General features: G+C 40.8%; 1 protein-coding gene across 1 annotated transcript in view; it reads right to left on the bottom strand.

Annotated features, from left to right (window-relative positions):
* Nucleotides 1–2,058: 2,058 nt before the first annotated feature.
* Nucleotides 2,059–21,878, bottom strand: part of PLEKHG7 (pleckstrin homology and RhoGEF domain containing G7) — a 32,025-nt gene continuing 12,205 nt past the window's right edge. The window contains exons 6-15 of the mRNA XM_051784649.1: nucleotides 20,805–20,900; nucleotides 18,513–18,608; nucleotides 17,100–17,213; nucleotides 15,230–15,404; nucleotides 13,217–13,332; nucleotides 12,050–12,143; nucleotides 10,890–10,969; nucleotides 9,397–9,556; nucleotides 4,555–4,652; nucleotides 2,059–3,121 (exon numbers count right to left, since the gene is read on the bottom strand). Coding sequence (XP_051640609.1) covers nucleotides 3,014–3,121; nucleotides 4,555–4,652; nucleotides 9,397–9,556; nucleotides 10,890–10,969; nucleotides 12,050–12,143; nucleotides 13,217–13,332; nucleotides 15,230–15,404; nucleotides 17,100–17,213; nucleotides 18,513–18,608; nucleotides 20,805–20,900 — 1,137 coding nt within the window. The 3' untranslated portion in view covers nucleotides 2,059–3,013. The remainder of the gene's footprint in view (nucleotides 3,122–4,554; nucleotides 4,653–9,396; nucleotides 9,557–10,889; nucleotides 10,970–12,049; nucleotides 12,144–13,216; nucleotides 13,333–15,229; nucleotides 15,405–17,099; nucleotides 17,214–18,512; nucleotides 18,609–20,804; nucleotides 20,901–21,878) is intronic.

Raw genomic sequence — 21,878 nt, 5'->3', positions numbered from 1 at the left:
AAAGTGTTCATTGTTATACGTCAACATGCTGGTGCTGGCAGGTCCAGGCTACTGCTGTTGGCTTTATGGCAAAGTCCTCCATTGTGTCACGCTGAAGCTTCATTCCTGGCACAAAAGGGATATTTGAAAGAACGTCTCGTTGGGTTAGCAAATACCAGAACTTTTTATAGTAATATGTCCAAAATGCTGCTTGTATAGGAATTGTCACTTTTCTAAGAAAAGAAAAAAAGTCACAAAAAAATATCATAAAACCTCCCCATTTGATGCCATTACATAAGATTTCATTTAAGCTACCTCTCAGTGTGAAATTCAAATGTTAGGTAAGTTTAATAAGGTTTTCTCACTGTTACAGTTATAGCGAATAAAATTATAGTGAATGCCAAAATTGCAAAAGTTTACCACCAAAAAGGAAAAGAAAGTTGTCTTTTTTTAAAATGTGTGTTTGAAAGTATCCAACATTTTCAAGCTATTATACACTGTTATATTCTTTTAACTTCTGTAGTTTCAACCTTGCAAACTCTAGCTGCTGAACAGAAAATAAATCATAACCACAGGCTTTCATAATTGCAGTCTGCTGGGTAAAAACAATTTTGTATGCAGCTTTGTCATTTGGATATAGATAGCCTCAGACACCAAATATACCATTAATTTGGTTGTCTTTTTCTTCAGTACTCGAGATATGAACTTGATGAATGGTATTCTGCGTGCCACAAAGTACATGGTCTCATTTGCCTTTTCTGAATTTTAATGATCAGTTTATTATTGCAGATGTGAATATTGTTCATACAGCTTAATTTCTGTATAATTGTATAAAATATAAATGGAAAAAATTATAAGTTTTTATCCGGTATTTAGAAATAATGTATAATAATAGACTTACGTTGCGGTTTTACTTACAGAGTACTGTACTTCTTTTAAACTGGATCATATCATCTTGATAGGCGTAGATAGATTTTTTTTTTTGGCATGAGTGTGTTTTGGTTTTGTTTCTTTTTAATTGAAGTTTGAGTCTCTTAAGTTCTATGTTCAGTGTTTGTGTTTACTACTTGTGATCATGTAGTTGTGCCTTACATTGTGAAAGAATTTAGTCCACTGTGCACTGTAATTCTTAAACTCTGTGATTTGGAAGGTTGCTGTGGATTTGGATGAGAAGATGACACCATGCATCAACCGGTTCTGTATAAATGATAATGAAATGTTATTGAAATGTCAATTTGTTTTCTAACCTGTTGAAGGAATTATTAATAACAATAAAAAAAATTAGACCTTTCTAATAGACCAGTTATGTCATTCAAAACTACCTTGCTTCATTTCAGGCAGCAAAGCTGCTTTGAAATGGGGGATATATAGTTTTTACAAATGAACTGTTGCGAAGCTACACATCTAAGAACATGCTAAACACTCCAGTTTCTTGGACTTAGGGGGAACTGCAACAAAGGCTTTCACATTCCTGAGGACAGGGTCATAATGACTGTTTTTCCAATCTGTTTTTTTCACAGGTTAAATTCAGAGTAGGCTTTCCATTCCCAGTAGCTGTACAAGGTTGCTGGGTATCCCACATTTGATTGGAGTCCTTCTACCAGTGACTGTGTTCAGACATCACATTCAGTTGGACAACTGGCATAACTGGAAGACTCAAAAGTAGCACTTGTTTTATTTTTTAGACTAACGAAAGTCTTACTTGTGAGATGGAAAGCTCCTTTGGGGTGGAACTGTGTTGCAGAGAGAAGCCAGATGATTAATGTGGGAGATCAGTCCTATGAGAGACACTATAGAATTGTGGGAGCATTAACAAAAAACTGTGTTTGGCTATTGAAGCAGATCTTGCTTGGGGGTCTGTGTTAAAGTGGACAAAGATGGAGAGAAGAGGTCTCTGAAAGGCAATTTGAGTTGGGAAGTCAGTTTCTGCCTCGACTGTTTCCTGAGGTATCTTTCTCTTGAGACCACAGAGGAGCCTGTTGAACCTGTGTCTCCATGAAGACAACCTGTGTGTGACTACTGTCCTCCTTGGAGACATGCTGGCCTCCTGGAATTACAGAACCTCTGGCACTACTTGTTTTGTAAAGTGAGCAGATGTGGCTTAAGGTTGTTTTGGTAAAAAATATACAGAGTGAAATACTCGCTTCCTTCTGCCAGCACTCAAAGCACAGAGCTTAGTCTGTCAGGTGTCAGCATTGGTTTCAAGATACTGTGAGCCTGTCCTGTCAGCGTTGGTTTCAAGATACTGTGAGCCTCTGGTGAGCACTAGGTATGATGCAGTGTGCAGCTGAGCTTGGGGTTGGGGACATGGAGCATGACCATGTCAGCCAAGTTGTGGCTAAATGTTTGCAGCTTGTGTGGTGTCCCTGTGCAGATCTGCTGTCTGCACTCTGTTCTGCTCTCCTGCTTTACACATTCGCCACTTGGCACGGAGCCTGAGTGGCTGTTCCTTTCCCAGGAAGCTTGCCCATCATAGGCACAGGGGAAGAGCAGGAATGTGTGTATTACAGCAGCCTAGGCTGCATTTGGAGAGACTGAACCAGGTAAGTGCATACATGTATATATATATATACACATATATGCGAAAAACATTGTGTGATATTATAGTTTAGTAGGTAGAGATGCATAACTATCAGGAGCTATGGCTACACAATTGTAGTTTAATGAAATTTATTAATACAGTTTGAATGATGGAATAAGCCTTCTAGACTTCTCTGGTGAATGAATTCTCCTCACCAACACAGGGTTTTTTCCTGTCACGCTTTCTAGGAAATTACAAGCTGTATTAAAGCTTCCCTGGATGGACATAGTCTTCCTTAAATGAAGCAAAAGAGCTTCTAGGAGCCATAAATTTGTTTCATGGCTCATTCTCCCCCTCCAATTTATTCCTACATGGCATGGTCCGAACTGCTCACTTTTGTCTTGTCAAGTCAGAAATCTATTAGTTTCAGAAACTTCAGGCATTCTGGAAGAGATAACTGTGTTATCACCACAGCAGTCTTCCACTGACTGTGTCAGTGCAGTGCTGGCATTATTAAATTTCAGAGGATTCAACTGGGAAGCAGAACTCAGTGCTTTTCTTGGTTTCATGTCTTGTGGTGTAATTAGCAATTGCCGTTTCTATCTGTGACTTCCATGCTTTCTGTAACAAGAAAAAATATTTGTAAACCAAGACAACCTAAAAAAATTCCATTAGTTCAGATGCATAAACACACAGAGCCTTTAGTTTTATTTAGCCTTTCTTCAGGCTCTTGCTCAGGCCACTACACACTGCTGGAATCTGTGTCTGTGGCCAGAGGTTTCCAGTGTATGTTTCCTTTTTGATTGGAAGGTAGGATTTGCTCTGTTTGCTTGTAATGGTGAAGTTTGTTGCAGGCTATTTCACCCGTTTTTATGTGATGTTTATTAGTTCCTCTATTCCTCTGATTAAGACAGCCCCAGTTCTATTTGCAAGTTCTGTTCCCTTCCAAGATCTGCCATGTGCTGCCATCTGAATTCCAGTTTCTGTCATTGTACTGACAACATTCAGCTCTATAGTTGCTGTCATCCAGGCGTGAGGACAGGGGGTGATGGCTGGAGAGATAATTTAAAATATGTAACTTCCTTCTCTCTCTGCTAATGCAGATGGTCTGATCACAGAAGCTGATTTGTCTCTGAATTGATTAGATATTGAACTACTCTTAAAAGGATTAATTCTTTGGACTAAAACCTTTAAAGGTCCCTTACAACCCAAACTATTCTCTGATTCTATGACATTGAGAAGATGGTAACCCTGGTGTGAAGGCAGCTTTGAAAAGGAAAGGTCATATTTCAATAACAGGAAAAGGTAACAACTTCTTGAGTAGATACCTGTTCCAAGTACCAACCAGTGGCTTGGATATGGAAAGAATTCACTCATTTCTTTTCCTTGAAAAAGTCTACTGCCGTTTACTTTTAAGCATTAGTGTTAGTGGTGGTCAAATTTCTGTGCATTAGGTATTGCAGAATGAAATTCAACTTACATGAGAAAGTGGAATACTGTGAAGTGCTTGACACACTTTCAGATGTTATATACAGTGCTGTTACTAGAAATGGGATATGGTGTGAAAATGAGGGGCAAATTTATATAACAGTGAAATTAATCATACCATCTGTTCAGTCTGAAACTGCAAGATGCATGTTGTGCTAGATGAGCATGAGACAGTTTTCTGATCTGAGTACTACTGCATGTGAGTTGGTGGGCAGGGTTTGGTGTTGACTTCTCTGGGGGGGCTGACCATCTTCATTTCTGTGACACAAGAAGTGGCTGGTTCTTTTTTTTTTTTTTTAAGCAATCAGAATTGATAATGTTTTTCAACAAGAATATGACCTGCTGTCAACCCTGGTATAAAGCTGGTACATGTTCAACAGCAAAAATTCTGTAACAAATGTGTGAGCCAAAGCACTGAGGTGTTACTTTGTTTTGTTTTGGTTTTGGTCAAATGTCACAACTGTAATAGATTCCTATCACAGCATGACCACTTTTAGGCTGCCAGCCTCCTTTGGGGAAAGTGTAGTTGTATAATTAGAGAAGAAAAAAAAAGATGTGCTACTTACCTTGGCAGTCTCTGTTGGAGCTTGTAGCAAGAAGACCGCTATACACTGCCGATACCTGTTTTCATGCTGGATTAGGAAAGCATTTCGCAGGCTGAAGACTGTGGAAGAATGTGAAGAAGTGATATAGGTGCACCTCATACAGCTATCAGTCCCATTTTATATCACATCTATTATGATTGAAGAAATGATATATGTAATCATCTCTTCAATCCTGATAGGGTCAATTTTTTTTGTTGTGTGGGAAGCTTTCTTATTTCAAAATCTTAATTCTACTTGCATTTGTTTTATTTTTAAATACTTTATCATTGTGCAGCTAAGGTGCTTTTAAGTTTAGCTGAGGATCATTAAGAAATATTTCCCTTAAAGTGGACTAAATCATAACTGAAGTTAGGGGAGAACAAGTATCAAAAATTGAAGAGAAAGGCCCTATTTTTATTTTATTTAAATAAGTCCAGATGACAGCTGCCACATAGGGAAGTGGCTGCACTTGGGCTAATGGTGGCTTTGGGTTCTTCCTGGGTGTGTGCCTGAGCTGGTTCTCCTTTTGGGGATGCCCCCAGTTGTCTGCTGGCAGCAATATCTTGCAGGGCCAAGCATGTTGCCACTCTGTTTCCTGCCAAACTTTTGGTCCTGAACATGACTTTGAGCACCATGTGGAAGGTTTCTTTGCAAGGGGTCAAATTGACACGAATGTCACGTCTGGAATGAAGGGGTGGCTTAAGTCTGCTATGAAGCAAGTTTAGGGGCAGAGGAGGGAAAAACATCTTCAGGCAGTCAAAACCCTGTGGCAGACAACAGGCATACTTGGGTGGGCTGGTAGTAGCAGGGAGAGGGGCACAGCATCCTGTTTTAATGCTCTGGATTCACATGGCATTGCTTTTTTTTTAACTGGAGTTGATATTACTCTAAATGAAGCAATGGTGACCGAGGTGTGGGATTGCCTCCCTGTGAGCGCTCGCCCTAGGCAGAGCCCTGCTCCTGAATCCATGCAGCCTGAGAAGAGCTCAGATCTCAAGCTACTGGGACAAGGCAGCATTTTTCTGAGCCTACTGCAGTTGACATATCTTTTTGATAAATTCATCTAGTCCATATAGCTTGAAGTCTTGTACTATGTACTATATCTTGCTGCTGTGTAATGCTTCCTGTCCAAGCGTTTCCAAGTGCTCAGAATGTTTCTGCAAGATGAAGAACCCTATAATCCTAGTTTTTTAGAAAAGGGAAATGGAGCACAGACTGGTAAAGTACTGCAGCAAATCAGCAGCAGAAATTTGTAGCAGCAGAGGAGATATGTTTCTGAACTCATGCCTTCTGTCTGTCTGTGGTCAATAGGAAATAGAACTTTAGAGTTCTAAAAATGAATTTTCTGGGCAACGCTTGGCATCAAGGTCTCAATAATGTTTTCTAAAAGCAATTCTTTGGCTGTAAAGATTACCAGTCTTTGATACAGTAACATACCAGTGGGTCTGGCCTTTTCAAATGTAGTGTAAATATTATTAATGGAGCAATAATAAGTAGTTGCAAAGATTAAATCCAGAGCGGAATGATAAAAGGAAAGTGATCTTCTAATCAGAAATTATGTTGCTGCTTACAACCTTCAGAGATGTGTTCCTACTGTAACACTTACATGTAAAATTACATCTCTTGTAACTTTGTTATGGTGTTTGCAGATAGTTCTGCTTTTGGGGTAGCTTCCTGGTGTTATGAGCAAACCATTTTACCTCTTATCCCTTCACTGATACATAGGTGGCTTTGGACTAGAATTATCTCGCATAATTTTTAGCTTCCTGCCTGCTGCCAAAAGGGTATTTCTATGATATCGCAACATATATTTTTTTTCTAGTACTTGTATTGAGCCTTGTTTATTTCCAAAGTGAGTTCAACCCTCAGCAAACTAATGGATACAAAAGTTAGATCAAAAATCAGGATTTCATTTTTGATTAATGGGATGGATCACATGCGCTTTCTGAGAACATGCTAACTAATCTTTTAATGCTGTCAGCAATGAAAGTCTCCTTGAGAGTGCAAATAGATTGGCAATGTTCCCCAAGGTCATACATTCCAGACAATATTTAATTATTTTTTTTCCCCTGCAAAGGGACATTTTCTGTTGACACTAGAAGGTTTGCTTGTTGTTTTACACAGAATGGTGGAAATCTGAACTGCAAGCTCTCTATAGTAATTTTTCTCACTATTTTTATTGTACCCCTCCCCAAGGGGTCCTGTATTAGGATGGGGCTTCCAAGTTGTTGCAAGACTACATGTTAGTAGCAGAGACTGCCATAGCTACAGCTGTAGCTGGAAAGAACAGCTGTAGCTGTAGAGAAGTCAGGCAATGAGGTCCAGGTTGCAGGTAATGTCATAACCAGTGGACAGAACCTGGGCTTGGATGCAGAAGGCAACTTTGTCTATTCTGATGCTGGATCACAAAGATGGAAAGACCTGATTAGAAATCTCTGAATGTAGGAAATTCTGTCTTGGAAAAAAAAAAAATCTGAAAATCTTATTCCCATTCCCATTATGGATTTTTTGGCCAATCTTTTAGATGCAAACTGGAGGGTGGCTGCAGAAGCTGTTGACCTGGCACCTAGCCTGGGCTTACGCAGGAGAGGGGCTGCCCTCTCCTCCACCCTGCAGGCAAGAGGTGGCTAATGTGTTTGCTCTGTTTCTGCTGGGTTCATAGGGAGACGACTTAGGCAGGCAGACAGTGCTGGAGCACATTTAAAAAAGGGTTGTTATTCTGTGTTTATCCCCTTATCTCATATTTAGTCATTTGCCTTTTATTACCTAATTTTATTTCTTCTCAGCATTGATGCTGAATGCTAAATACTCTGGGTGAATATATTTCAAAGTTATCATAAATTTTACAGGCTCTAGGTTTATTTTCCTTATCTATTGATTTCCTACAGAGCACTCTAGCTCCCTAAGCTTTTCCTCTGTCTTTAGGATTAGGATGACCCTGCAGCCAAGAGATTTGTATTTCTTTTAATTCTCTTTTATATAGGAGGCTCCTGTGATCTTGGCAGTGTTAGGCTGAATCACAGAACCATTAAGCTGGAAAAGACCTCCAAGATCATCAAGTCTAACCTTTGACCAAACACCACCATGTCAACTAGATCACAGCACTGGGTGCCATGTCCAGTCATTTCTTGAACACTTTTAGGGATGGTGACTCCACCTCCTCCCTGGGCAATCTATTCCAATGCTTAATCACACTTTCAGTGAAAAAATTCTTCTTGATGAGCCTGATTGACCTGAACCTCCCCTGGCTCAACTTGAGGCCATTTGCTCTAGTCCTGTAACTAGTTGCCTGGGAGAAGAGACTGACCACCTCCCTGGCTACAACCTCCTGTAGTTGTAGAGAGCAATAAGGTCTCCCCTGAGCCTGCTTTTCTCCAGGCTAAACACCCCCAGCTTCCTCAGCTGCTCCTCATAAGTCTTGCCCTCTAGACTCTTCATCAGCTTTGTTGCCCTTCTTTGGACACGATCCAGCACATCAATGTCTTTCTTGTAGTGAGAAGCCCAGAACTGGACACAGTACTCAAGATGTGGTCTCACCAGTGCCAAGTACAGAGGGAGGACAATCTTTTCCCTGGTCCTGCTGGCCACACTATTTCTGACACAGGCCATTGGCCCTGGCCACCTGGGCACACTGCTGGCTCGTGTTCAGCCACATGGTGACCAGGACCTCTGGGTTTTTTTCCTTTGGGCCGCTTTCCAGCCATTCTTCCCAAGCCCATAGCACCGCACAGGTTTGTTGTGTACAGAGTTGTTGTGACTCAAGTGCAGGACCTGGCATGTCACCCTTTCAAAGCCTTGGCCCATTGATGCAGCCTGTCCAGATCCTTCTGCAGAGCCTTCCTACCCTCCAGCTGATCAACAGTGCCACCCAACTTAGTGTAGTCTGTGAACTGACTAAGAGTGCCCTCACTCCCCTCATCCAGGCCTTTTATAAAGGTGTTAAACAGGACTGGCCCCAGTACTGAGCCCTAGGGAACATCACTATTGCCTGGCCACCAACTGGACGTAGCACCATTCACCACCACGGTTAGGTGTGCGAGAGTCTGCATCAGCAGCTCAGACCAAGGGGAGGTCTGATGTTTCATGCCTGGTCCCTCACCCCAGCTCTAATTTGGTGACTTCAGGAATGTTGTTTTGGCAGGGTAAGGCTGGTCACTCTCGCTGGAAATCAGTCCTCCTCTCCTCCTCACCCAACTGCACAGCACAAGTTATAGGAGGTCGTTTTTCTCAGTGATGCATTTGGATGTCTGAGAACAAGGAAGCATTGATGTGTGGTGGGTGATTTTCATCCTCTCAAGGACTGATGGAGAGGTGAGTAGGAGTAGCAACAGGCAGTAAATCTCCTCTCCAGCCTCCTTGAGAATGGCTTCTGTGCATGTGGGAGGACCCCTAGGAGAACAATGTAGTGAGAAAAGTGAAAAAATGCTGCATAACTACTATGGAATTGAAAATGTACTTGGGAAAGAGGCCCAGGGTTTGACAGAGCATATTAGGACAGTTAGGGCAGGGAAATACTTGGCCTGTGAGAAAGAAGTAATTTGAGTCTTTTTTCCTCCTTTGGGGTGAATGGATAATACCTGACAGTCACTGGTATGTGTGTGAAAGTCACTGTTAGAGGCAGGGGGCCATGGGGTGTAAAGGCTGTGGCAGTAGCTCATGCCTCACAGCAAGAGCAGAGCTGTGAAGCCACAGTGGCTGAGGCACTTGTGTTTGCACTCCAGGCATCTGGGGGGGGGTTGTGGACAAACAGCATGTTATACTACCACACACAGAGTGCACTGACGTGGTGTTTATGAAGGCATTCAGATGCATGCAGGCACATACCTGTAACTTGGACAGGTTCAATGTTTTTCAGTATCAGTCTGTCTAGTGGGATGGGCTGGTCCAGGACTGTGCAAAATCCACCCTCTCTTATGAAGGACTGCAGCTCAGGAGTGAGGGAAGGACAGACAGAGATTAAGCTGGTGTCTGAGCCCCCATATTTCTGGGAATAGAAAATGAAGCTGGTTAGCTTGTTGTCTGCCATCTGCTCATGAAGTATAGGCACTAAAGAGCTCTAAATCATGTGCTTTCTCTTATCAAAGATATACAGACAGCTTATTTGCCTGAGGAATCTTAGAAAAACTCACTGGTACCTGGAGCTCTCCTGCAAGGTCACACCTTGCACCAAAAAGACACAATAGAAACACAATACAAATCCACAGGCAGAAAACAGCCAAAGACATTCAAAAGGATTTTCCCCCTTCCCTCCTTATTTTAATAGCAGGTCTTTTTCTCCATTCCTTGGAGGTGTGTTTCACCATCTCCCCTCACATACATGCAGAAGATAGAAGATTCCCAGAGCTCCAGATGAGTTGCAGCCCTTCACAGAAGGTTCACCAACATGTGTATGTGGGACAACCCTCGAAAAGACTTGCCCGAGGGTACCAGGTCCCTTGAATTTCTTCTTCCTTCACCACCACTGTTTCTAAGGGATTGTGCTGCTGGTCCCAGATCCCTCACTGCATGCTTTCTCTATCTCCTTTCTCTCTAAAGCAGAACACCTGCTTCTTAAAAAAAAACTACTGCAAGAAGTCTTTAAATCAGACACAAACTTGTGTTTGATTTAGCAAAGGTCCATTTAGACTTTTTTTTACATCAGCTTCATAAACTGAATTAGCTAGATGCACTCCTACACTGAAGCTTTAGGAATTTTGGGTCATACAGTGGCTTTCTTTGGTGGCTAAATACAGGTCTTTATTATTATAGAACTCTATAGCACCATTCATTAAGAAATATTGTCTTGAACAGAGTCACTATATCTTAGCTTTGAGCTAGGGGAAATCAAGGCAAAGAGAGGACAACAGGCAATGTAGGAACTGAGAATAAAGCCAACCTTCTATAATTTTAGCATTTCCCTATTTTTCCTTTTTTTTCTTTTTTTTTTTTCTTTCTTTCTAACAATTCTGATATCTCTCAGATAAAAAAATCTCAGGTTATTGAACTGAGTCATCCAGGGAACATTAGAAAACTTTTTCCATTCTTGAACCTTTTCTGAGATTTAGGAATCCAGCATGAGAACAACATCAAGAAAACATTAAGGTTTTTTAATGTAAATTTTCCTGCAGTAGCATTCCTGTAACATGCTGAGCCTGGAAGCAGGGTTTTAAATCAATGTTATGGTTTGCTGTTAGCATAAGGTATTATCAGCCGTTCTTCATGCTGATTAGTCATCTTGTATTTTTGTTGTTAGATCAATCTGCTAAAGTACCTTCAAAATACTTACCAAACTAAAAAACATTACAATTGCAACCATGTATATCTCTATATATTATTACCTTTTTGTTACGTTTAATTTTGGTAATTAGTAGGAAATCATCAAATAGGAAGAGGTAGACATCAAGGAGTCTTGTGCTTTCTGAGAAGGAAAACAAAAAACATCAATTTTACCATGTGATTATTTTAAGGAATTGCTGCTTCTAAGATGAAGCATATCTGTGAGTCACTGCATCGTACAAAATGCTTTTAACAACGAAGCCTCGCTTCTGATAGTTGACAACTACTCATTCCTCATGTGAGTCTGTGTCAAACACAGTAAATCATATGTTACTTGGTCATTTTGGCTACTAATAGTTGTGCCTTGTAGCAGCTACCTCATTGTGATTAAACAACTACTTGCCTGCCAGGAAAAATTACCTGGATCAATGTTGTACAAATACAACAATCAGCATGCTATAGATAGCAAATCCTGCCTGGTAAGCAGTGAAACTTCTGAAAATGGCAGAGAAACAGGGAAGTGCCACCTTTTCCTGGTATGCTACCCTTTTCATACGCCTTTGCAGTGATGAAATGTTAATTGATATCATAATGCAAGGGTGATAGTAAGTGTTGTAGAAATCAACTTGCTTGTGTGGGCTCACTCTGCTACCTGTGGAGTTAATGGCATGTTGTATGAGAGCTCTGCTCATGAAAGGGAAGCCACCTGGCAGGATAACACCTTCTTTTTCCAAGATATCTATCAGAACAGCAGACTTAGTAGAGACGATGCTGAAATAAAAATAGGAAATACCTTTGGACTCAGTAATTTTCAGGGAAACACATAGTAGACATGGTGCTAGAGCAGTGAGATATGTTGACATCAGTCCCCTGCCATGTGGGGCACCTTGTATAGGACAGTCTAAACTGCCTGTTTTCCTATTTCCACATTTTTCAATAAGACAGCAAAGGCTTCCTTTGAGTGGCTGGTTTTGGCCAGCCAAACTGATTTCTTCAGCACCTGGCAGACTGAGTATCCAGATGTGGCAGTAAACAGTCATACAGACTACTTATCCTTTTGGCAATTTGCCCGTATCTCAATCTCTCTCTGACAAGCTGTAAATTTGCTTTTTCTTTCATGCACCTGCCTATGTGCTATTGCAGAGGTTCATTCTGGACCTGCCATGACAATGTATAATTCTGTTAAGCTATCTCGCAACACCAGGACATTCAGGAACATTACCTGCTAACATCAGCCTCCCTTCATGAAGGAGACGTCTGTTCGCTGAAGACAAAATGTTTTCACTGCTGTTTTCTCTTAAGCTTTGCTTCAAACACTTGACCCAAAAAAGAGAGAGAAAAAATGAGTATTCTTGCATATATGATGGTGAACTGGGAGGTAACCAGCACTTAAAGAAGATGAGCGTACATGTGTTCGTATCTCAGGCTAAATACATCACACAGCTGATAACTGAGCACGGCTGTGTTTCTTCAGCAGTGCTATTGCTTAAATGTATTTATGTTTTTGAAATGTTAAGCTGGTGTTTACTTTTCTGAAGTGAGTTTAATAGTTTTTGCAGCTCTGTATGTGAACAGACAAAATCCTTGAGGTGAGACTCACTTGATGATGTTACCATAGTGCTGCTTAAAGTCTGTCTATTTGGATAAGGGTGTAACTACAGCAGAAAGGTGTACACCCAGGTGTAATGTATAATTTTTTTGTAATGCTACTGAAATGTAAGTGGAAAGTTCTTTGGCTCAGCTCAAGGAGTGAGAGAGGCAAATAATTTCCAATTAATATCTTTGTAAAATGGTGGTAATACTTACATGTATCCCATTTCATTCTGTCTCCTAAAAGCAAATATTGGAGAGTCTTCCTGGACTGTATGATTGCACTCTCTTGGATGCTAGCTAAGCTCTAGTGGGTTGGTTTCTTGGATTTTTAGGCCTTCCTTAGCAAGGGGGTCAGGAATCTAAGGAAGTATTCCATATCATTCCTTTCCGTAACACAACATATAAAAAGGCGCAGATAAGAGAGTTCGCTCTCTTCTCTCTTCAAAGTTCTTTTCAACTTTCCCTTGTGGTACTTGTTGGCTATCGGTCTCATGCCTGTATTTAGCCTTAGATGCAGTCCAAAGCAGGCAGTAAACTCCATCTAAGGCTAAATACAGGCATGAGACCGATAGCCAACAAGTACCGTAAGGGAAAGTTGAAAAGACTAAGTGCAACCCATGCTGTCATCCAAGGCACTGTGTGTGTTCAGCTACAGTGTTTGCAGCTGCTCCTGTTAGAGCAGAACCATCCCCAGTAAATAGAATACAGACAACCAGCCAACTTTAGACCACATTATAAAGATAGATAGGAAACTAAATCCTCCCCAAGTTAAAAATGCCCTTTCAAATCTGCTTACCTCTGGGACAAAGAACCTTTTGTCACGATCCCAGACCTGAGGCCAAATTATGACCTCTTGCAGCTGCCTGAACTTCTGAAAGTTGTCCAACCACTTGACTTTACCTTCCAGGTCCCCTGAAATGTGTGAAACCTCAGTTACTGCCAAGGTTGGCATAAGCAGTCCTGTTTCTAGAAGATGCTAAATAGTGATTTTGTCCAGTGAAACCAAAGTGCGTCACATGTGAGGCCCCAGATGAAATCTTGGCCTCATTGTAAAAAATACCTGAACTCTTCTTAGATCAACAGGGACAGAATTTCAATTCATGAATTCAAAGATGCTTAAATTCACTGCTAAATGAAAAGGTTGTGTTTACTAATCTGTCTGGGGAACAGAGGAAATCATATAAAACTCAATAAAACTGTAATCTTAAAAATATCTTTAAAAAGGTCCTGCCTTTCTAAACTGTGTGGTATAGTGAGAGAAAAATAATTTTCATAATTTACAGCCTGATAAAAAGACTGTTGAAATTACTGAGAATTAATTTTGGAGGAAGTGTTGCCAGAAGTGACTGAAATATTTAACTGGGGTGAATGTGAAAAATGGGGACTGTGTCATTGCAGATTTAGGGCCAATATGGGGAAAGCTTTAATGGACCTGCAACTTCAATTTCAACTTTTCGGGTTGAGTGATATTGCAGATGATGGTTTCAGACACATACCTCCCCACCAGAAGGGTAATGCTGAGACTGCAACTGTTCTTTTCGTCACTGATTCACTGATCAAAAAATGAAGGCAGATCCTCGTCAGGTGTCTGTGAATAAAGAGGGATCACCCCTCTATCTTTGGTTTCCCAGAGGTCTCTAATTTCTGAAAGGACCTATTTCTTTGCCAGTAATATTCCCCGGATATCCCATGGTCTTTTGGGGCTATACTTAAAACTGCTGTCCTCCCAGTAGACATCTCCAGGCTATCAATAAGACCTCTTTATTTTCCTATGGGACCCGTTCTGTGCAGAAAAGTGTGCTTCTTGTGTGGCATTAGGATAGACACCTCATGAGACTTGGCAAGAAGAAAAAGAACCCGAGTCTCTCTTTTAGGTGGTCATTCTGTCATTGGGAGTATTTACCCATGAAGAAGTAGCCCCAGATTTATGTATCTGTAGAATACATTAACTCTCTCTCTTCCTCGTCTCCTGGGGAGATGCTCAAGCCTTCAGCCTCTGGCATGAGGAGAAGGATGGCAGCACAGAGTGGCCCACCATACTGGGTGGCTCAAGGCCCTGGTGTGCTGCTCCTGAGAATGAAGCACTATTTGCCACTTCTCCCTGTCAAGGATAAGTGTTTTGCTGATGTAATGTCATGTCTGATTTCAGTGGGGACTGAATGAAGCCTTTGGGGAATAAATCTATCTGCTGATGAACTATATGACCATAAGACACTTAGAGATGCATTTAAAGCTTCTTGAACAAGACTGAGTTAATAAATTATATAGAATTAATAAATTATTTACCTAAAACAAAATGCAGGAAAAAATTAAGACCAACCCCTTATTTTCCAGAATACTTAGAGAAAATCTGTAGCTGAGACAACTCTTCAGCTACTTTACATGGCAGAACCCTGTCATTAGTGAAAGGTCATGCACATATTATTCTCCTTGTGAGTGCAAATTTATCCTATTAAGAATCAGCCACAAAAAAATCCTCCCAAGACATAAATCCCACTCAAAGACTTCTTTGTTTGAGATATTTCTTGGTTTGTTCCAATTTGTGATCTGCTCTTAGTTGTTTGCCTGTCATGCAGATGATTCTGAGAAAATACAAGTGACTCAGTGATTTGGGAGTCCTGTGGCGTTGCTCAGAGAAGCTTTGACAGCACAAGGTGGCCCAAGTAATTCCCTACAGAATGAGGCTCAGGACTGTAGAAAGGCAGGAACATCCTCATTGCATTTCTGCAGACAGACTGGACCAATTCACACTCCAAAGGACATGCACAAAAAAGCCAGGTAACTTGCTAGTTGGTAATTGCATACTTACGTATGGACTTTTCCACTTTCTCCTTAAGTGACTGGATAAGGCCTTTCTCTGTTTCATCAGTGCTCCTCTTCCAGATGTTGTTAAGGAGGAGAGGATAGCGCGTCAGTCGATGCAGAGGAGCGACCAGCAGCTCTGGCAAACGCAACCTCTTGCACTGTTCATTTTGTTCACACCACTGCTGAAGACAAGGAAAACCTGCCTTAGGCTTCAGCTTGCTCCCTGGCTGGGAGGTAGCAAAGAGTTTTCTTCATCATTAGCTGACTCTAATGAGACAGGGACTAGTGAAACATGAGTTTCTCTCACAGAGAGAGCAAGGGCAGTATAAAGGCTCTTGTCATGGTTTAACCCAGCAGGTATCTAAACGACACAGCCACTCATTCACTCTCCCCTCACCTCTGTGGGATGGGAAAGGGAACTGGGAAATAAAAAAATAAAGTTTGTGTTTTGAGATAAAGGCAGTTTAATAAGACAGAAACAGCGGGAAAAAGTAATAGAATTAGAATATACAAAACAAGAGGTACACAATGCTCACCACCCACTGACCTATGCCCAGACAGCTCCAGAGCAGAGGCCCCCCCAGCCAGTTTTCCCTCTAGTTTATATACTGAGCATGACACCATATGATATGGGATATCCCGTGGGTCAGTTGGGGTCAGCTGTCCCTGCCATGTCCCCTCCCAACTTCTTGTGTCCCTAGATTCCTTGCTTGTGGGGTGGGGTGAGAGACAGAAAAATCCTTTATGTAGTTTACATACTGCTTAGCAACAAATAAAACATCACTGTTATCAAGATGCTCTCATCTTAAATCCAAACCACAGCACTATACCAGCTACTAGGAAGAAAATTAACAGTATCCCAGCCAAAACCAGGACAGTTTCCTACAGAGGGAATTGCAGCACTCCTCCAGATGCACTTTCTGCATTGCTGCTTTCCATTTCAGATGATGTATCCATGCTATCAGACAAAATGGTGCTCTTATTTATTTCCTGTTTTGATTTTCTCAGGAAAACCTGAGAAAATTAACCTGAGTTAGGTTCAAAGGCCACCTTAGGTTTTAGGGTCACTGCTACTTGCCACTGGGGAACTTTTTCCTCGGTGTGAATGTATGAAATCCCTGTCAGGGAGCAAGCGATGAGAAACTCCATGGCCCAAGCTGCAGTTGACCTGCTACAAGGAAATGTCCTCCCAGTTTTGGGCTGCCAGTGAGAAAAGCCCACTACATCAGGTGTCTCTTTCTAAACCTGTAATGTCGAGGATCAGTCTTAGGTATTTACAGGACACACTGGTCTGCTAATGATATTGGAAAGAGCAGAGTCTTCTCCCTAAGATCTCCACCACTGCACCAGCGGGAGCTTTTGTAGATGTGGTGTCAGCAAAGACAGAACCTGCTCTAGTGCTGCAACTTGCTAAAGAAGTCACTGATAGCTCTTTCCAGCCTTAGAGGGAGATAAATGCTTACTTAATGGTGTTGTTTTGAGAGAGAATTTACAATGTGGCTTGATTTTTGTTTCTTTTTTTAATTCTGTAACCATTTCACTCTGTTAAAGTGGAGGTCATTGAGTCAAGGGATTGTGTGCAAAATATCTAAATTACAGAGGCTAGTAGTATGTGTTTTCTACCTGCAAAACTGCAGCCAGTTCCTCCCTTTTGGCTTTCCCTTCTTATGTGGTCTAATTTACAAGTATAGACTTTCACATGTGCAGGTGAACATACACTTAAAAGGGGGACTTATCGATGTTAGCCTCCGCAGCTCAAAAAGTTGATGTGAAACGCTATCTACACAGTCTGAATGAACTTTCCTAGTCTGCTGTTAAAATCCTGTCATAAGGTAGGAGTTCTGAAGATAATAACAATAAAATCATCACTTTACTTTCAGGTAGATGCCAAAATCTTCTCTCAGTCTCAGTTTTTCCAAGTAGAAGACAGCAGAAGTATAATTAAGGCAATAAATCTGGTGTGTCTGGCAGAGGTCACCCTGGAAAAACTGCAAAAAAGACTTGGAAATTTATCAGAAAAGGAAAATATTATGACAAAAGGAGAAACAATGGTTTTGGTTTTGTAATATTTTACCTGAGATTTCATTGTACCTAGGAAAATAGGGGAAGAGGAAAAGAGGGAATTAAAAAAGTAAAGGGCAAGTTAAACAGTAATAGAAGTGTAAAGTAGTAAAAAAATCAGTTATGCAATGCATGGGAGCACAGTTCTAACGGCTCTGCAGAGGTGTGACACATTTTTAGACTTTGTTCTCATTAAAAATAAATGATGTGAAATTCATGTAGAAGTTGAAGATAAAACCACTACCTATGAAACAGCTTTGATGACTTCATGCAGCTTAGTATTTTATTGTTTGAGTATGCTAGATAGCTCTTAGAAATAATAGCATAACATCATTTAGGTTGGAGATGTTGAATGTTGTCCATCATAAAATGCAGTTTTGTCTGGGATTTTTTCTGTCTCACACAAACATTTTCAATAAGAATACCTGAAGTCAGAGATAACAGGGTGAGAAACCAAGCTTTAGCCTGCCTTTCCCCGTTAAAAATCTTAACACTCAGGTAGGGTCTGTTTTAGTATTTCCTGGAAGTTTTCTAATGGCCTCTACTGCTAGGGAAAGTTCAGGTCCATTAATTGATTTTCTGTCTGTATTGATATTTCCAACTTTACAAGCACTGGGAAGTTGTGTGGGAATTATAGCTCTTAGAGAATTACCACACAGACTACCCAAAAAGGTTGCAGGGCAAGCAAGGCTTGGCAGCAACAGGGCAGTTGTGTTTCTGCCTCTCTCTTGCTTAGCAGACACAGGCCAAAGTGTAATAGGTATTTCAGTCCCATTGAGCTCTTAATTAGGCACTTTAAAACATTTGTGGGTCTGGTCCAGGGAGTAAAGGAGGATCCATGTGAAGGGGTGGAAGGAGGTAGGGAACATCTAGTGATGGGGCTGGGGTCTGGTCTCGGGGAAATACCTTCCATAGAGCAGGAAGCTCTCCTCTGCTAGTGGCCAAGACTCCTCAGGGTTTGGGCTGCTCTTCCCCAGGAAGGGAAAATCTTTCCACACTTTGTTCCACATACAGAGTACATTTCCACAACTGCTTCAAACATGTTAATGAATAAAAAGAAAAACGTCCTGCTGATAGGAGCTGCTTGAGGCTGAGACCAAACTGCCTGTGACAGACAGCATGTCCTTGACTGATTTGATTGTTCTAAAGCACCTGCATGCTATGATGAATGGTCTGCTGCAAGGACCTACTGCTATTGAAAGCAAAAATATTTCTGATTGTATTACCGTTCTGAGTACGGAGCTGAAATCCAAGGGAGACTCTGACTTGCTGATATGCTCCTTCACAGTTTGAAAAAAAGTTTTCAGAAAACTGAGACTTATCTAAGTAAGGAGGAAAAAGAGAGAGATTAACATCAGTGACCTGAAGTTAAGATTAAAACAACTTTCCCATTCCTGGGCTCTCAAAAGGTTCCAAGCCTAGTGGGTGTCTATACTTTTCTCTCTGACATTGCCAGAATTATCTTCAGAATTATGCCCAGAGTGCTTGAATTAGTTGGAAACTAAAACAAATCTATAGAAATACCCACTTGTGATAAAAGCTTTGAAACAAGATTAGTTATTCCATTTAAACTAGTTTTAGGGTAGCAGCTGTATTTAATATAGGTTGACATGAAAATTGACAATGGGTGAATGGTGTCTACTGAAAAACACTGATTTTTTGTGTCATATGTGTGACAATTAAGGAAGCCTTCAGAGTCATTTGAGGAAGAAACCATCTTTCATAGTTTGAGTTTGCCTCATGCAATTGAAGATAGAAGAAGTTTCTATAAAACACTACAAAAAGTCACATATTCCCCGTAAGTTTGAATTGGACTCAAGCGTGCCCACATTATAGGTCAGAGGGGAGTCAGAGCCTGTTCCTAAGCCCACACTTGCCTCCTGAGCACAATATTTTCACATGAATTCGTGACTGGGCTCAGTTTTAGGCCAAATTTTAGGCCAGAAGGGCACGTCATCCACTGTGATACTGCTAGGGACTGTTGTACCTGCACACTGCTTTGTTTGATGTGTTTTTGGGGGCAAGGTTGCTTATAGGATGATACCTATTCTTTAATTTTGACATTTACATCTTTTACAGCATGCATTTTTTCATGGATTCAGCCTGCTATCAAGAAGAAACACATGCTGTAAAATTCAAGAAAAAAGTCATAAAAGGCATTGACAGCAGCTACTTTCTCCTACATTTAATCACTATTTTATATGCCAGTACGCATAACAGATGATCATTTGTCATCCTCATTAATAAGGACAACAAACTTAGAAAGTAAAATAGGAAATGTATTAAAGATAATTCTCTCAAGACATGACCGAGCTCCAGCCAAGCTCAGAGCACACAGGAATATATACCACTCTCTTCTTTGAATGAGAACAAAGAAATCAACAACCACAGATCTGCTGAACTCTAGTAGTTGCCTGCATGTATGGTCTTAGTCCACAACAAACAAAAGGTGAAACAGGTGAAATCTCTTTCCTTGTACCTACAGACCTGCTCAGTTGGTCATTCTGCAGCTCACCAGGTGCATGGTCTGTCACTGAGCAGCAGTGCCTTGCTCATGTGTTTGAGTTCTGGTTAATTGTCCCTACTTTGAAGACCTTTCCTGATTTTCTTGTTTTGGCTAAAAAAGGAGATACTCACTATTAAGGCAAGGGAAATACAATATGGGAAGAAGCTTAAACTCAACAACTGGTTTAGGGCAAGTGATGTGATTGTGAGCAGTCATTCAATTAAGGCAGCTGAAGACTGCTTTCCAAAATTCATTTTGCTGTTAAGCGTAAGGTGTCCTGTAAAAGGGCCCTCAAACTAAGGAAAACTTCTGTTTTGCTTCTAAAGGAAAATGCATTTATAGTTTTCTTAACTTTCAGGAGCTGAAAGTGGTTTCTCAGCAACTGGCCAGAAGCAGCAAAGAGCTGGAGCACATCACAGCCAAGCCTTGTGGTCTCCCTCCTCCTGGACCATGGGAGGTAAGTAGCACATGAACACAGAGCATCAAGTCTGTGTGGGAGAGATCCTTACACGTGTGCCAAGGGAAACAGCCGCAGAAAGGAGGTCACCGTTTTGTTTTAACTTGCTCTGTTGGAGTGGCATAATAGACAGCAAAGTCTTTGTGGCTGTCTGTTTGCAAAAGGGAACTCATTGTAGCAGTTATTTTGCCATGCTTACTGTTTTGCTGTAAGGATTGTGTAGGAGGAGTTTATCGTCACAAATCCTTTTAAAAGGTCACTGCTTATGAGAAATAGTCCCAAACTTGTATTTACTCCATAAACAACTGCCAAGTGAGCTCTCCTCTGTGTTTAAAATGCCTGTTTATCTTTTGCTGGAGACACAAGAGAATGATTTGCATTGGTTATATTTGACCCTCACTGATATACCAAATAGAAATGAGAACACTGATTATTTGAACAAAGTTCCAAATGTGAGCACTGAAACTGAATAGAAACTTTATGGATGGTTTGTTGTCTTCTTTTACTGGGCTAGTTGATTTCTGATCTCAGTAACACTTCTGTTTTTTTACTCACCTTGTTTAACTCCTCTAAGTTTGCAAAAAGTCTCCACAAATCCACATCCAAGAGAAATTCATTACTCTGGAGGTATCTTAGGGTGTTCATAAATATCTTTAAAACCAAAACAAATTCATATTATATACAATTTGTGCCAATTCAATGTATCTTCCCCCCCAGAAAAAAAAATTATGTATTTGTACTGTAATTTTTATGAAATGATAATTTGATTTGGGGAGGGCAGAATATGGCATTCTGAGAAAAGTTTCCTGATCTGACTGAAGGCTAAATATTGGGGTTTGTGTGTGGAAGAGGGTATGAGTGATGTCTCTGTGGTTTCTTTGTGGCTACCACAGAAGCAGCTATGTCCCTGCTGTGACCTCTGGCAGAAGAGGGGCAACTGAGCCACCTGAAGATTCCCTGCATGAAGGAATTAGTAACATCAGGGCACAGTTACACATTTCTATGACCTTTCTAAATGTTTTCCTTCCTATTCCATGCATTTAAATAGTTTAGGGTTACTATGGGAAAAAAAATATATTGTTGGAATAATGTAGAGGCCCTGTGAAGATTTTTTATCTCTTTGGATTGTTTTATTAACCTCCATTGCATGAAAACTGCATGTATCCTTATTAGCTGTTTAAGATTTTATGTTATTTAAGCTAATTGAGCTGTACTGAATCTGACCTAAATCTGAAAAAGGCTTAAAATTTATGGATTACCAAATAGATTTTTTTATGTGTAAAAAGCATTAATGAAAAACCCATCACCCAGTTGCCAAGAGTGAATAGCTAGTGAGAGTGTTTGCTTAGCCTTGTGTAACTCTCTAGTTACCACGAGGAGGTTGACCTGAGAGCTTAAAGGGAATTTATGGTGGTCTTAAAGCTCCCCGTGGAGATTCATTAAAATCGGTGGAATACTTCTGTACTTTGAAGCAAGTAGGTATCTGTAAACTGGTTACCCAAATGCAATGGGTTCTTTGGCAGGAGAGTTTGAGAAGCTGGCGTGGACTGAATAGTTCATCATTCATGGGTCATGCAGAGCTGGCTAAGGCTTGTCTGTGGTTTCCTACATCAGACTCACCAAGGGGCC

The sequence above is a fragment of the Manacus candei genome, unplaced genomic scaffold, assembly GCF_025592945.1.
Source record: "Manacus candei isolate 608988 ecotype Guabito, Panama unplaced genomic scaffold, ASM2559294v1 h1tg000018l, whole genome shotgun sequence".
NCBI lineage: Eukaryota > Metazoa > Chordata > Aves > Passeriformes > Pipridae > Manacus > Manacus candei.
This window is presented reverse-complemented; position numbering and strand designations above follow the sequence as displayed.